The sequence below is a fragment of the Mustela nigripes genome, chromosome 9, assembly GCF_022355385.1.
Source record: "Mustela nigripes isolate SB6536 chromosome 9, MUSNIG.SB6536, whole genome shotgun sequence".
Classification (NCBI taxonomy): domain Eukaryota; kingdom Metazoa; phylum Chordata; class Mammalia; order Carnivora; family Mustelidae; genus Mustela; species Mustela nigripes.
In genome coordinates, this window is record NC_081565.1 from 986,231 (window position 1) to 1,002,880 (window position 16,650).

General features: G+C 63.6%; 1 protein-coding gene across 1 annotated transcript; it reads left to right on the forward strand.

Moving 5' to 3' along the window:
• Positions 1-7,160: 7,160 nt before the first annotated feature.
• Positions 7,161-13,227, forward strand: LCN6 (lipocalin 6). The gene is made up of 6 exons (XM_059412139.1): positions 7,161-7,250; positions 7,483-7,622; positions 10,049-10,119; positions 10,572-10,682; positions 10,836-10,937; positions 13,103-13,227. The coding sequence occupies exons 1-6, from the start codon at positions 7,161-7,163 to the stop codon at positions 13,138-13,140; spliced, it is 552 nt and encodes a 183-aa protein (XP_059268122.1). The 3' UTR covers positions 13,141-13,227.
• The last annotated feature ends 3,423 nt before the right edge of the window (positions 13,228-16,650 follow it).

Here is a 16,650-nt window from a genome sequence, read left to right on the forward strand (position 1 = left end):
CCCGTCCCTCTGGCCTGTCCTGGCCCCGGGGGGCTGCTGGCCCTTGCTCTGAATAAAGCGCACTACCGAACCCGCTGCCCCGAGCGTCTTTCTTGGGGGAGCAGGGCTGTGGGGGGATGGGCGGGGCTGCCGGGAAGTGGCAGCAAACCCAGCTGTCTGGTGGTCTGTGGGCGCCGTGGGAGTCGTTCATATCCCCCCCGGCTGGGTCTTCGTCCCGGGAGGGCTGAGCTGGGGGAGGCCACTGGCCGGGCTGGCTTCTGGTGCGTTCCCTGGTTCTTTCCCGGGGAGCCCGGGGACCACACTGCTCGTGCAGGAGGACGGGCCGTCTCCCTCTTCCCGCTGGCGGTCATGCCCAGCCCTGCCCGGCTCAGAGCCCGCGGGCTAGGCTTCCCGGGCTTGTGAGCCCCACGGTCCATCCAGGCTGCCGTCCTGCCCCCGGAGAGCCTGAGCGGCCCCAGCAGAGCAGAACTGTAGGTCAGATCTGCCGGCTGCATTTCCAGCCACATTCTTGCACGGCTCCCCACTGCCCTAAAGTTAATCCCCGTGGGCACGGTGGCCAAGGCCCTTCAGTCCTGTGCTTCTGTGCTTCTGTCCCCTGATGGCTTCCTTGCGCCCCGCTGTGCGTGGCTGGGCCAGCCTTTTCCGTCACGCCCTGTCACCCCACGGCCTGCGTTTTCTTCCGTTAGCCGCGTCTGAGACCGGACGGCAGACACGGTGGCCTGGTCAGGGAAGGAATAGTGGGACAGGAGTCAGCCCCACGGTCTGAGCACAGCCCAGGACAGTCCAAGCTTCTGGGGAGCAGCGGCCTCGGGGGTGAGCGGTCCCTAAGGCCCAGCAGTGCTGCCCCAGAACAGAGAGACCCCAGTGATACTCTGGCGGCCCATCGTGAAGCCTGCCCCCAGGGTAGGGCCTGTCTGGGCCTTGCCAGACCGAAGACCCACAGGAGCGACGTCCAATAGCTTGGGGACGATCTGCACTTTCCATGGATCTGTCCGGCCCAAGCTTGCAGTGAGTGCACAGTGAGCTGCCTGAGAGGCGACAGTCAGCCTCATCGGCTTGGGCGGGCATGACAGCGCCGTGGGCTGGGTGGGGCCCCCGGACATCAGGGTTTACTTCCCAGACATCTAGAAGCTGGACACCCGAGGTCAGGGTGCTGACGGGGTTGGTCTCTGCTGAGACCCGGCTTCCTGGCCCGGAGCCGGTGCGCCTCCCTGGGGCCCACATGTGGCCTCTGCTCCACGCACGGGGCTCCCCACCACTTGGACGGGCACCAGTCCCAGGAGATGGGGTCCCACCTGCACGACCTCCCTGAACCCCGTCATTGCCCGAGAGGCCCCAGCTCCAGACACAGCTGCCGCGGCGACTGCGGCTTCAAGAGTGGCGTTTCTGGGGACGCAGTTTCATCCCCAACAAAAGCCAACAGCTTTCAGAGGGCGACAGGGGCAGCCAGAGCCTGGGGAAGTCACCGTGAGTACACAGGCCTCCGCACACGCGAGGAAACAAGGCTGCATAGGAGGCTAGCAGGAGGTCCCGGCCGGCCCGCGGGCGGCGTTCAAACACACCGGCTGTAAGTTCAAGGCCGAAAGGGAGTCAGGCTCCAGGAGCTGGCGCACTAGGAGAAGGCAGAATTCGACAGTGTTTGCTCGGGGAGTGAACATGGGAACAGATAGGGCCCCTGGGCGGCGGGCCGGCGACCACGCGGAGAGCCAGGCTGGACGCAGGCAGTGCTCGGGGTCAGCGGGCCGGGGACAGGCTCAGCGGACTGCGGAGGGCCAGGAACCCAGACAAACCAACGCAGACTGTTGGCACCCAGAAGCAGAGTGGAGAGAGACTGGCCTGGGGGGTCGGGGGGCAAGGCTGGGCGTGTAGACTCATCCCGCAAGAGAAAACAGAGAAAATGGGGCGGAAAAATATTTGAAGAAATGGAGGCCAAAGTATGCTCAAAGAATCCCAGCCCTGCGGCTCGGGGAGGCCGGCGCAGGAGGGGGGCACCACGCCCAGGGACGCGGCCACCCGTGGCTTCCCCGGTTTGCAGACACCAATGGAGCTGGGGACAAGGACAGGCGCGGAGGTCACCTCCAGAGGACGGAGAATTGCAGGAAACGAAGCTATTTATGCAGACCAAAGTGCAGAGAGTGTGTCACTACCTACGGGCAGTACGAGAAGGAGGGGCTGGTGTGGCCCCAGGCCGAGGGACCTCGCAGGCGATGCCCATGCAGGCCCGAGGGGCGCTCAGGAGGGCCGGGAGAGCGGGGCTCAGCGGGGCCAGTCAGCGCCCTCCCGGGGCCTCGAGCCTGCGCTTCTCCCCACGTGTGTCCCGTCCGTCAGCACAGGCTCGGGCCGGCCTCATTCCTGCACGGCTCAGCGCCCACCATAGTCTTCAGTCTTGGCGAGCAAACCTGTGCGGACTTGTCCAGGGTCACTCGTTTAGGATGGCCCTGGAGTCTTTCTGACACGTTCCCCTGATTCCTCAAGCACGTGTTTCCTGTCTGGGACCAGAATCACCCCTAGTTCCTCTTTTGCTTCCTGTGACTCTACCTTTGAATCACCTCTCCAAGGAGCCTATTCCCTTTTGCAGAAAACGGTACCGAGGAACCAAGGTCTGGGCTGCGGGAATGCTAGGCTCTGCGTCTGCCCGGGGCCGGGGGGCGGGGGGTCGAAGCCTTCTCAGCAGAGCGAGCGCCCCTTTCCACCTGCCTTCCCAACCCTGGGACAACCATTGTCCTGTGACCCGCCCCGAGCACACGAGAAGGAGTCACCCCGGCGGAGAGCCAGCCTCGGGCAGGCTGCGACTCAGATTCGTTTATCGCTCCTTTACTGTTCAGCCCGAGAACTTCTAGAAACAACACTCCGTCCGAACTTTCTCAGGGCTGATTCTGCGGCTCTCCTTCCCGGGGTGACGTCATGACTCGTCACGCGGTGGGATCCCACGCATGCACTCTCGAGGGCCGTAGATTAATGTGATCCCAAAGGCACAACTACACAAAGAAGGTCTGCTCGGGGCCGGCGCAGGTGGTGAAGCGTCCGAGTCCTGACCTCAGCTCAGGTCGCGCTCTCAGGGTGGTGGGATCGAGCCCCGCGTCCCTGGGGCCTCCACACCCCGCGGGGAGCCTGCCGGAGAGTCCCTCTCCTGGCGCCTCTGCCCCTCCCCCTGCTCGCTCGCTCTCCTTCTAAAATAAATAAATAAATCTGTAAGAAAAACAAGCAGGTGTGCAGTGGGAGGGGTTTAATGTCCTCCCAGCCCGCCCCCGGGCGCGCCTAAGCTCTGTCCATCTGTCCTTCTGTGTCTCTTCTTGCGGGAATAAGCAGACACGGACGTGGTTCCTCATCGCCCCTTTCAGTGTCCCCTAGAAGGCTGTGCGCGTCACCTGCCCTCCGGCACCTGTGGTACACCTGGGTGTCCTGTCCCTGCACGCTGGTCGACAGAGACCTCCGGGTTCTGTTCCACAGCCCCGTGGGGCCTGTGGTGGAGCATCTGCCGTTCGGCCGGGCTCCCGGGTGTGGCCCCGAGCCGACTGCCGACAGCGGCGGCACAGACGGCGCCGGCCCGGCCCGGCCCTGGGTGTCCCGTCGCGCCCGCCGTCCCGGGCGCTTCCCCACGGTAGGTTCCTGGGAGGGGGTTTCTAGAACAAAAGATAAACGGGCACGCAGCTAAGGTTTACGATGTTGCACACTCCCCTGGACGGTGACGGCCCCATGGGCCGCCGGCCGAGCCGTGCGCGGGCGCGTGCGGGCGCGGCGGAGCTCTGCGGGTTTGGCCGTGGGACAGCCGAGGAGCAGCGTCTCCGCGTTGTTTCAGTTTGCATTCCTCTTACTGAATGAAAACGCGCCTGGTGTCCGTTCACCAGGGCTGCCGTGACAGAGCACCAGACCCTTACACCAGCCGCACGGGCTCCCCCGGATCTGGAGGCTGGAGCTGAGGCCAGGCGCACGCGGGGACCTCCCAAGGCCTCTCTCCTCGGCGTGTAGGTGGCCGTCTGCTCCTGCAGTGCTCGCGTGGTCGCCCCTGTGTGTGCCTCAGTCTCTTCGGATAAGGACCGCAGGTGTGTTTAATCTGAATGGCCTCATTTTGACTTAATTGCCCTGTGAAGTGTCCGCGTCCCACCAGTCGTATGCGGAGTTTCTGGGCTCAGGACTCCAGCCTAGAAATTGGTGGGGAGCGGGGAAGGCGATTCCTAGCGAGCATGTCTTCGTATGTTTGGGGGTCATGTTAAGTTTTTCATGTGAATTATCTGGTGATGTCATTTGTCCATTTTTCTGATGGGTTTTCAGGCCTTTTTTCTTTCTTCTTTTTTTTTTTTTTTAAGATTTTATTTACTTATTTGACAGACAGAGATCACAAGCAGGCAGAGGCAGGCAGAGAGAGAAGGAAGCAGGCTCCCCGCGGAGCAGAGAGCCCGATGCCTGCTCGATCCCAGGACTCTGGGATCGTGACCTGAGCCGAAGGCAGAGGCTTTAACCCATGGAGCCATCCAGGCACCCCAGTCCTCTTTTCGTTAATTTTTAAGTTTCTTCTAGAGTATGGCTATTAGCCCTCACATGTGACACGTGTTGGAAATATTTTCTCGGGCCTTGTCATTCTTCTTTTGACTTTGTTTAGGGCTTTGGTATAAAAAAGAAGCTTAAAAATAGAGTCAAGTGATTTTCCAGTACTTCCTTTCATTAAATCTGGATTTTGATGCACACTTAGTGCGGCTCCTGGGTCTGTAGGGGTTGATCTGCCTGGGTTCCGTGGTATTCTCCAGAATTCCTAGAAGGCAAGAGCCTTACAGGGCCTGCAGAATGAGCTCCCACAGTGCTGACATGAGCTCAAACTCCTGCCCCAAAACCGTTTCTTGTGAAGACATAGGCTTCCTAGTGATTCCACCTTCAGGACTGAACTCCCGACACAACCAGAAAGCCTTTCCCTACATCCACATCGTAGAGGAACTCACCGGTGATTTCTCTCATTACTCACACGGTTGCATTTCCACGTTTAGCCTTTGGGTCTCTGATCCGTTTGGCGCTTACTCCCACGCACGAGGAGACTGTGCTCCATTTTAATCTCCTTCCCTTTGGATTTCCGGTTGTCTTGACAGCACGTATTTATAAAACTCTATTTTTTCCCAGGATTTAAGATGTCTCTTTTGTAGTACAACCTGTTCATTTTGGTTCACAAGAGCCCGCTGTATATGTTTTCTCCCCAAATCCACAATCTGTAAGATTATTTTGGGTTACACAGGTGTCATTTGCGTAGACCATTTTTTATGATTTCCAGCTGTATGATGAGAATTACGAAAATACAATATAATTTCAAATATGGCTCTCATCTTGTTAAGCAAGGTGATCATAGCTATTTTCACAATCTGTGTGGTCCTGATGTGTGTGTCTCCCCCCAACATCCGTGCTGACGTCCTAGCCCCCAGTATGGTGCTGTGGGGCAGCGGGCCTTTGGAAGGTGGCGAGGTCATGAGTGTGGAGCCCTCATGAATGCAATCAGTCCCCTGATGAAAGAGACCCCACAGAACGCTGCTACCCCTTCCGCCATGAGGACACTGAGAGGTCTGTGACCCACCAGAGGCCCTCCCTGACCCTGCTGGCACCCCGACTGGAACGCTCAGCCCCCAGAATTGAGAACTAAGCATCTGTTGTTCGCAAGCCACCCCACGTGTGTATTTTTGTGAAGTCAGCCCAGGCGGAGTGGGAGAGCTGGCCTTGTAACTTCGAGGCCGGGAGCATTGGCGGGTCTGCTTCTATTGTCTCTTTCGAGGCCGGGAGCATTGGTGGGTCTGCTTCTATTGTCTCTTTCTTTGCAGCGTTTCTCTTCTTCCATCTTGGTCTCCTCAAACGTCGTGTCAGGAAACTGCACTTGAAAACACATGGTGAACAGGACTGGTTTGAAGCGTAGGGGACAGTTTTGTCCTTGTATTTCGTCTTCTTCCGCCAGGCATCAGGGAAGCTGGTGGTCACAGGACACCCTAATCCATGTTCAAGGTCTGAGACCCCCAGGCCCGGGTGCGGTGGAAAGTTTAGCTGCAAATTTACGCAAGGGCTGGTTTGCTCCCTGGCAGCCTCTCCTCCCAGGAGGGGGCTGGAGCGGCCGCTTCACAGAGGCACGTCCTTGGAAAGGCCTGACAAGACAAAAGCTTTATCTGTCCGCCACCCTCCCAACCCTCCCTGTGTCTGTGTTGATGGACCCCGGAAGCCAACGGGCAGAGGCCCGGCAATACGGTCTGCACTTTCCACCACTTCCTCCAGCCTCCCAGTGAAGGGTCTTCCTACCACCTCCCCCTGGGTTCCAGGGGCTCAGAGAGATCCTACTAAGCCCTCTGTCCCCTGCCCCCAGGTAGGGGCTCAGATGATGGGGGCTGAGAAGTCAGGCCCACACAGAGCTCCCATGGGACCCTGGGGCACATGCAGCTCCTGACGGGTCTGGCCGGGTCAGGGAGCACGAGGTGGGAGGCAGCAGGACCAAGGCTGGCCAGAGAGTGGACACGTTCAGACGGGTGGCCTGGAGGGGCAGAAGGAACTGGACATTCTGGATGGGGTGTTGACTGTGGGTGGGGGCGGGAGGCCAGGCCACCAGAGCAAGAATAATGGGTGAACCAGGAGGGGTTGTTTTTGTTGTTGTTGTTTTAAGTTTTAGATTTTTTTTTTTAATTGTTGATGACTGAAAGAAAAGGTTCGGTCTGCATCTCCTGGAGAACTAGTTGTGCCTCCCCTTGTTCTTGGCCTTGACCTACTGCCAGCCAGGATTAACGACCAGGGTCTCTGGCCTTTGCAGACCGAGCATGGGAGAGTGTTGGATCTCCGGGAGGAGAGGAGGTTGTGTGACCGGGATTAGGGTGTTCGTTCTGGAAGCTTCCGACGGAAGGGAGCAGGAACCGGCACGGCCACGTTGACAAGGATGCTTGGTGTGCGCTTGGCACCCATTCCCTGGGGGCCCACTCCCCACGCTCTAGCTCACCTGGGCAGGGCGCAGAGGCCACCGCAGAATAATAATGCCCCCACCCTTGGGTGATTTCCCCGCCTCGGAAGAAGAGCGGCTGGGCCGGTGTCCTGTGGTTAGCAGGCCGCCCACAGTGACCCATTCGGAGACACATAAATGGGTTTTCAGTGGCTGGATGGACGGCACCCCCTGGCCCCGAGGCATGTGTGCTGGTGGGAGGATCTCAGAGACGATGCTGGCTGTCCTGCTGACGGCTCTCCTGGCTTTGGTCTCCGCGCCCAGAACCCAGGCAGTGTGGCTAGGGAGGCTTGACCCCCAGCAGGTAACAGCCACCCTGTTGGGATGACACAGGCCTGGAGGCCCGTCTGTCCTGGGGCCCAGGCCCCTCCTGTGGGGCCACGCAGCCTTGGGGCTACCCTCCCAGTGGCAGCCCAGACTGGCACCAGCTATGGGGGGATGGGCTAGCCTGAGGTCGGGGCCCTGGGTTCCCAGGTAGAGGGAGGAAGCCTCCAAGGGCTGGAGGGTCAGGCCCTCACGTGCTCCTCCCCGACCAGCTGCTGGGGCCCTGGTATGTTCTTGCCGTGGCCTCAGGCGAGAAGGGCTTTGCACTGGACAAAGCCACGAAGAACATCGAGGGCGTCGTGGTGACCCTGACCTCAGAAAACCACCTGAGAATGCTGTCCTCCAGGCACCGGTGAGCAGGCTGGGCCCCCGCGTCTGGGTGGGGCTCAGGCCGGGCTGGGGGCCCTCCGCGACGCACAAGCTGCTGCCGCACGTGGGCTCTCCAGGGCCTGCGGCCACCCCTCGTTCCCACGTCCGCCTGCAGGAGACGGAGGGCCTGGGGGCCCCAGGCCAGACCCCGATTAGGAAAGGCGGGTTGTGCCGAGCCGGCGCCTGCGACTCACAGTCGCATCAGGGCTTGAAGGAGGGCGCGGGCCTCTGTCTGGCCGAGTCATTCCGTTTCACCCGTTGGCCCTCGGACAGGAACTACATGTGCGCGGCTCCAAAGTCAGGGTCCACGGGGCGTACCGTGGGGGTGCTCCCCGCTGCCCGGCCAGCCCGGCTCTTCCCGGCGGGTAGCCTGTGTCTGCGAGGCGTGGGCAGGCGCACGGCCGCACACGAGTGTCATTTGCCCACACGTGCTGGGGGTTGTTCCCTACCAGCGCACAGAGGCTTTGCTCTCTTTTAAAGCATTTCAGGTTTTGTTCTCTTTGGTCTTTATGAAATGTCTAAAAGCTGCAGCGAGATGAACACAGCGCCGAGACTGCCGCCTTCACCCCTGGAAGCGCGGCGCGGGGGCGCGGAGCACGCTCACCTGCTGGCCCGCCGTCCCTCGCTCGCCACCAGGCCACTCCACCTCCGTCCCTGCCCTGCCGGGTGTCTGCGGTGACTCCTCCGGGGCCTCCTGGGTGTCGCTCCTTCTGGGTCGGTCCCTCTGTGCCGGGCGGACCTCACGGTGTGGCCGGTGTCGGGATTCCTGCCTCTTTCAGGCTGAGTCATGTTCCGTCGTGTGGACGGGCCGCGTGGCTGCTTCCACCGTTTGGTTCTGTCAATGGTGCTGCCGCGAGCATGGGTGTTCGAGTCTCCCTTTTGAGCCTTTCCCTGGGTTCTTCTTCGTGTGCCCTGCAGGGGCCTCGCTGGCCGGACGGTGACCGTCCCCCACACGGACCGGGGGCTCCACTCCACATTTTTGCAGGGTGGCCCCCCTCAGGCCTTCTGCCGCTGGACAGACCACGCTCTCCGACCGTCTGTACTTGGAAACACCCTCTAGGGAGGGGGCCTGGGGGCCTTTGTCTCTGAGGGGTCCCCTGAAGGGTCAGTCCCTGGGAGCTGCCAGGCTCCGGGTCACACGTGTTCCCCAGCTCTTGGTCCTCCGTCATCCTCCGTCGTCGGATGGGCCCCAGGTGACCCCGGCAGCTCGTACGCGCCCCGGTGACGACAGCAGAGCCCGGGCGCAGCTGGGCACCCTCCACGGGGCCGGCCCGGCGCGCCGCCTGCTCCCGTGTCCGGCGTGGTTTTCTCTGAGCTGTTTTTCCCGGTTCGTAGGAATAATGTATGATGACGTTAGATGCTTGTCTGCGACAGAAACCGTTGCAAGTATATTTTCCAGTCTGTCATTTTTCTTATAATGTTGAGGAGCGTTTTTTCTTTTTTTAGCTGCAGGAAGGGTTTCTTTCCGATTTTGCGTGGACGCGCGCCAGCTTTCTCCTGCAGCACGGTCGTCTAGGAAACTGCTCCAAGCCCCTGGCGCTTCGGGCCCCTGGCTTGGGGCTTGACCCTGGGAAACCAGGAGGAACACTTTGTTTTTCCCCAGACGACTGCCCGGTTTCTAACGTCGCTCACTGAGCTGCGCCGTCCCCTGACTCAGGCTGACTTTGTCACGTGTCAAACTCCCACGCTCCCATTTTGCTTTATTTTCGGACTTGAACAAAAAAGATTTGTGTGTTTATTCTAGAGAGAGTGAGCGACACGCGCCGCGCGTGGGGCAAACCTCGGCCGGCCGTGCTGGGCGCTCGAGCGCCACCTCACAACCGGAGCCGAAACCAAGAGCCGGACGCTGGGCGGTCGGCGCCCCCCGGCGCCCCGGCTTTCGGACTTGCCGCTCGTTCCTTCGCTCGGTCTGTTGACTGTGCAGACCCCGTGTGTGCCCGGTTGCAGCCCGCGCTCCGCTGCGTCCTCTCCCGCACGGCTCTTGCCGGCTCTTCCTCCTTCCAGAAGGTCCCAGCCGCGAGCTCCTCCTGGGCAGACCCCGCGGCGACACCGCCGGCTTTGTTCAGTTCACGGACTGACCGCTCAGGGCGCGTCGGCCCCTCCGGACGCTGACTGTCTTCACCCGAAACTGCAGCCGACGCTGTGCTGGTCTGAGGCTCCCGCCGCGCCGCCTCAGTACGGGGCGCTGGGGCTGCGCAAGGAAGCCGGCTTGCACTTGGCTCTCACACCAGCTCCTTCCCAGGCCGGGTGGGAGCCGCCGGAGCACGAGGTTTCCGGGCAGCGGGGGCTGGGCCGCCAGGACCCCCTGTGCGGCACGCTGGTGACTGGCCAGATCCAGGAGGTAGACTCCTCGCCCCTCCTGGTCCGGAGTCCCGACGCGCAGCCGAGGACGGACGGTGTCTCTTCCAGGCTGGAGAGCTGCGACGTGAACGTGGTAGAGCTGCGGAGGCGGAAGCCGGGATGGGCGTTTGAGAACCCCTGTAAGGCGACGGCCTCTGCTGTCTCATGGGGGGCACGGGGCGGGGGAGGGGGCGCTTCGCTCCTGGGCCCTCCCCAGGGGGTTCCACTGCCTGCGGCCCAGGCTGGGGTCCCCTGCCGCCCGCCCAGTGCCATGGGGAGGGGACCGGTCCGGTCCGTCCCCAAGACTTCCACCAGGAAGCGAGAGGACTCATTTTGTCAGAGGTTTTACCCCAATCTTGAGGACAGAGGGCTATACCTGGCACGCCCCCATGAGGACCCCGGGCCTCCCTCTGTGGTGGTGCCCCCGAGGGGACAGGATCCGCATGAGCTGGGACAGGTACTCGCCAGCGACCCGTCCCGGAGACCCTCTGTGTGCTGGCTCCGGGACCAGGAGACAATGCTGGGGAGCCCTCGGCTTTCCGGGCAGCATCTCGCGCAGTCTGATGCTCCCTGGGGGGCACGTGTTTTCCAGCCCTGGGCGTGTTGGACTACCGGGTGCTAGGCACCAACTTCAGGGACTACGCCGTTGTGTTCACGCAGCTGGAGTTCAAGGGCGAGGCCTTCAGCACCGTGGAGCTGTACAGTACGTGCTGGAGACCAGGGGCCAGGGCTACCATGCCCACCGCTACGCTGCGCCCCCAGAGTCCCAGAGGCTCATCCCAGCACCCCTTCCCCCTCAGGAAGGATGGCTGGGGCACAGGGCTCATGTGGTGAGGGCCCCTGTCCTGCCCCGCAGGCCGGACGGACCTGGCCAGCCCGGAGGCCATGCATCGCTTTGCCAGATGGAGCAAGGGTCTGGGCTTCCTGTCCCAGCAGCGGGCCGTGTTGCAGCAGGACCGTGAGTGTCGCCCGCGGCCCACAGGCCCCTGTCTGGTCTCGGGGTCCTCAGGGAGTTAGGCAGGACTGGGGAGGGGAGCTTTTCATGGGGTCACCTGTTCCTGCCCAAGCCAGGCCCAGACAGGGGCAGCCCCGTCTTGGGCGAGGTTGTGGGCAGAGCAGGGCGGCCCCAGTGTGTCCTGGGAGCCCGCCTTCCCAGGTCTTCCTGTCCCTGCAGTCACCTGTGCACACAAGGCTTTCCGGGTAAGCCGCCTCTCCGAGCATCACCCCAGACCTACAGCCAGAGCCTCGCCGCTGTGAGGGGCCGGGGACTGGGATGGGGGCAGACACCCCTCACAGTGAGTCTGGGGTCCCCCAGGGGTCTTCTTGGTTTCCAGTTACTGCGACAGTGCCTGCTGAGTCGTGTGAGGCCGGCCGGGCGCTGGCCTCCTGGGAGCTCCGCATGCGGCGCCGTGCCCCCAGGACTCAGGCTGCAGCTCCAAATAAAGCAATTCCACAGGCGCCTACAGATGCCTCTCACCTGTGTGCCGAGGGCGGACAGAAGCGCCAGACAGGGCACTGCCCTGATGGGGCTCCCGTCGGTGCAGGGGCAGAGGCTGGGTGCCGTGGGCTCGCCAAGGGCTGGATCATGCAGCACAGAGCCAGCTCTGGAGGAGGGATGCACGGACCCGGGTCTTGGCTCCAGAGTGGGGGCTGGGCTGGGGGCAGCGGCTCCTCAAGCAGAGGTCACCAGGATCCCCAGCTGGTGGGAGGACCATCCGAGTTAGAGCAGATCCTGGGGGTGGGCGTGGGGGCCACCAGGCTGCACGACTGGGTGCCATGGCGTCCAGGGCACAAGAGCAGGCTTTCCCGGTCTTGGGCTTCGGGGCCAGGGCAGGGCCAGGATTCCAGAGGCTGTCGGTCCTCCCATGGTCTGGTGGGGCCGTGCCTGACATCGTGGCCAGAGCATGGGCCACCGGCGGAAGCGCGGCTGGGGGCTGGCCGTTGCTCTCGGAGAGGGGCAGGGCCCGCGGGGTCGGGGCTGGGCAGGTGCACACACGTCCAGCAGCCCTGTCCATCAGCACCTGCCTGGACAGAGAGCCCTGGGGTCCTGCTGGCGCCGTCTGAGCCCCGTCCTCACGGGGGTCCTGTTTCTCACATGCAAGTAAGCCTCAGCAGTGACTCACAGGGATGCCTCCAGGCTGTTCACCTCTCCTCTGGGGAGGCTGGGGTGCGAGGCCCAGGGCCTCCCGTGGGAACACGATGGCCTCCGAATTCAGGCCGACCTACCAGGCCGAGCACCCGGGCAGTCCGTCTGGGTCCCAGAGCCCTTCTCCCTCCCACTGGCCCACCGGAGGCTGGCTCAAGGCTCCTGGTTGGTTGGACGCCCGCGGCAGGGTCTGGTGGGCGGGGAGATTTAAGCCCAGCGCCACGGCGGCTGAGGAAGGAGGGTGAGGATGGGACCCTGGAGGCTGGCGCTTGTGCTGGTCTTGGCGCTTGTGCTGGCTCTGGGTTCCCGGCCGCAGGAGCAGCGACTCAGGGAGTCCCAGAACCTCAACTGGAACAGGGTGAGCCGCACGCACCTGCCGTGCCCAAGCCAGACCGCCGGGCCAATGGGGCCAGGGATGCAGCGTGTGGCGGGACGATCACTCCCTGAAACCCGGCAGTGCCCCGAGGCTGGCGGGAGTTCCAGGCCCCGGCCTTTCTGGAGAAGCTCATGACCCTGCAGGAGGGGGTAGGGAAGAGCCCAGGCAGGGGCAGCCTCAGGGCACCGGAGATGCCAGAGGGCAGAGGCAGAACGAGCAGAGCATGTTCCGAATAACGAGATGGTGGGTGGGTGGAAGGTTCTAGTGGGGGTGGACAGGGACACTGGCTGCCCGGGAACGTGGGTTTGTGGCAGGAAGTCCGGCGGATGGGACTGAGGGCCAAGGTGGAAGGAAGGGGAGGCCTTGCCCAGGAGGTGAGTTTCAGCATACGGCACCCATGGCCCAGCCCTTGGGGCTCCGGCCAGCCTGGCACCTGCCCACCAGGGCCCCGGGTGGGCAGCCGGGGTCTGGCATACAGGCTGTGCCAGCCTGGAGGTGTGGGACCCGGGCTGGGCCTCGGGCCAGTGTCAGGGCCTGCTGGGTTCCTGGGGGCCCGGCTGGGAGCCTGGCACAGGCAGCTTCCCCAGCACGCGCTCCACAGTTTTCAGGGTTCTGGTACATTCTGGCTATCGCCTCTGAGGGCCACGGATTCTTGCCGGGCAGAGACAGGAGGAAGCTGGGGGCGTCCGTGGTGAAGGTGCACGCCACAGGCCAGCTGGAGGTGGTCCTGGCCTTCGGCCGGTGAGCGGACCGAGGCGGGGGCCTGGCACACTTCCCGGAGCCCTGGCCACAAACAGCCCAGGGCATCTCCGGGTCCATGGGGGAAAAGGGAGCTGGTGAGGGGTGGCGAGCCAGAACCACGGCCATCTGGAAATATAACAGACTGTCTCTGTGGTCCCCAACCCCCTCCTGCCCTTCAAATTCAAGGACTGCTTTTGGGAGATGCCACCAGGTGTGCGGGACGTTCTGCAGACCGTGGGTGTTTGGGGTGCTCCTCTTAAGCCGTGGGACTGGCCCTGGTCCCGTCTGGAAAATCCCAGAAACGCAGAGCCAACAAAGGGCTCCCGCCTTGCCCCCCTAGGTCACAGGGGTGCCGGTCACACACGTTAATTCTGCGGAAAGACAGGAAAAAGGCGATGTTCAGGAATACTTGTGCGTACGGTGGCCCGGGGCCCAGAGAGAAAGACCTGGGTGGGGGGCATGTCCCCGGCCTCAGGGCCGCAGAGCCAGAGACTCTGTCCCAGGGCTGGGTGGGTGAGAAGGACCGCGGCCCACGGGGGGTCGGGCAAGCCGCGGTCCCAGAGCCCACAAGCGTGCAAGAGCCTGCAGCCTGGGCCTGGACGGTGGTTGGGTATGGGGGGCCCTCCTGGCCCTTTCCAGACGCCCCTGCTGGGCAGGGTGACCCCATGTCCCCGCACTTGTCTCCCGGTCCAGTGAAGGGGGTGGAGGGCTTCCGAGTGCTGGCCACCGACTACAGCTACGGCGTGGTCTACGTGCGCCTGGGCCGGGCTGGCCGGACCTCCAGGACCCTGCTGTTCTTCAGTGAGTCCGGTGGGCGCCCCTGGGGGTGGGGGGGCGGCAAGCCCAGAGGGGAAGGTGTGGCCAGAGGAGGCCCCGCCTCAGCGTGGGCTCCACCGCAGAGCGCCACGACCCTGGTGCCCACGATGGACGTTGATTCTCACGGCTCAGCGGGCCAGCCTGGCGGGTTCTGGGGGGGGCGCCCCTTCCTGGTTTGCCGATGGCCGCCTTCTCCCCGTGTTACGTGTTGGGGGGGGCTCTGGGGTCGTCCTCTCCCTACATGGGCGCTGATCCCAGCGTGAGCACCCCCCAACCCCGGCACCTCCTCCCCTCGCTCTGGGGCTTTGGTGTCTGAATGTGGGACAGGGACACGCAGTCCACGTCGCCGTCACGGCCCTCGCACGGCGGGCTGGCAGGAGGCGGGAAGTGGGAGCACAGGCTCGGGCCACAGAACAAGCCAGTGGCCAGGTGGGCGGGCCCAGCGCGGGGCCGGGTGCGGGCACCACGTGAACAGGGCTCTGGTGTGGCCGTCGCAGGGCTGGGTGGGGGATGCCAGGGTAGGTGGGAGGCCAGCGGGGGTGCTGACCGTCCGTGTGGAGGCAGTCCCCCTCCTCCCCGGGCTGAGGGCAGGATCGGGGAGCAGGGCCGGGGCTGAAGGGACGGGGAGTAGGAGCTTCTGTCCAGGGAGGGGTGGGGAAGGGGGCACAAACCCGCTCTGGGCACCGAGGCCCTTGGGACGTCCGTCAGAGAGGGTGGGGGGTCCGGTGGAGTCTCCTTGGGGGGGTGCGGCCAGGGGCAGGGGTGTGGCTGGAGGGGCTGTGTGAGCAGAGAGGGCTCCCCACGTGGTCCTTTGTGGTTCCCGCGTCCAGGCCGCTGGGGGCACCTGCCTGCGCTGGAGCACGGAGGGAACAGAGGGCACGCCTGGCCCCCCGGCCCCCCGCCAACTCCCACGGCAGCACCTGTCCTGCCCGCTTGGCGGGCACTGCGGTGGCCCTGGGCTGGAGTGTCGCCCCAGACGGCCGGACCTGGGGACACTGGCCTGCTGATTCTGCTTCTAACCACAGGCAGACAGAACATGTCCAGCTTCCCGAGCATGAGAAAATTTGTAGACATATGTGAGATTTTGGAGGTCGCCGACGGTGTGACTGTCCTCCCGAAAGACGGTAACAGGCGCCACGGGTCCTTCTGTCTGGGTCAACCCCACGCCAGGCCCCTATCCGTCCCGTAAAGCTGACTTGCAGGGCATGGACGGAGGGAGGGGGACAGGGCCGTCTTTCCCAAGATCTGCAGTGGGCTGGGAAGGTGCGCCCTAGGTAGGGTCCCCCACCCCCCCCCCCCCACCCCCGCCCCCCCCCCCCCCGCCCCCCCCCCCCCCGCCCCCCTCCCCCCCTCAGCCCCGCACCCCCCACCCCCCCACCGTCACCGGCCCCTCAGCAGCACCAGGCCTGCCCCGCCCACAGGCCTGAGCAGGTGGCACCGGGCCTGCCGTCTGGTCGCGTGCTGGAGGACCCGGGATGCCTGGCCTGGCCAGCTGCAGTGCCCCAGGCCAGCACAGGGGGACGCTGGGAAGGCCAAAGAACGCTGTGGGCCGATGGGCTCGCGCGGACCCGCGCCCACTCAGGCCTCCTCTCCCTCCCGCAGACGCCTGTGCACACCATCCTGCCCTGAGAGCCGGCCGTCCCCTCGCTGCTTCCCTTGGGGCTCCGCCTGCGGAACCCCCAGACGCCGGGAGCGCGGGCCAAGACGTGCTGAGACGCGTTTGATGACCTCGGGCCACTGATGGGGTGACGGCTGGGGCCGTGGCTGTAGCCCAGGAGGGATCCTTTAGGATCATGGAGGGATGGGGGTAGGAGCCGGTGCTGACCGGGTAGGGAGAGGCCCAGCCAGGCCTACTCTGCTCATGGCCTCCCGACTACCCGGCGGAACTCAGCTGTCCCCTCACCTGCTGGGAAATAGACCGGGGCTGGTCCGGCGTCATCTCTGCCGTGTTCCTTCTGCGCAGCGCGTCCGCCGCGGTCCCGGGGCCCCTGACAGCTGCACTTTCTCAGGAAGTTCACTTATCCGCACGCCATTTCTTTTTTTTTTTTTTCTTTCTTTCTTAAGATATTATTTATTTATTTGACAGACAGATCGCAAGTAGGCAGAGAGGCAGGCAGAGAGAGAGGAGGAAGCAGGCTCCCCGCTGAGCAGAGAGCCCGATGCGGGGCTCGATCCCAGGACCCTGGGACCATGACCTGAGCTGAAGGCAGAGGCTTCACCCACTGAGCCCCCCAGACGCCCCTCCACACACCATTTCTAAGCACCTGGAACTCATCAGGCACGTGCTGGTGGCCAGGGAGGCCTATAGGCAAATGCAGCTTCGGGGACCTGGTGAGGCCACCGAGACAGGCTCATGGCAGGGCTGCCGGGCGTACACACCAGCGCAACTTGGAGAAACGTGTCCACAGACCAGTGCGAAACGGCAGCAGGTCTGACTTGTGCTGGGGGGGCAGGATGGTCAGGGAGGCCTTCTTAGAGGAAGGGACTTGGGGAAGGGGGTGAAGGACAGAGTAGTGCAGTGAGTGGGGGGGCGTCTGTGGAAGAGGAAACCGCGCTCGAAGAACCCCAGGGTAGTGGGAGCAGAGGGAAGGG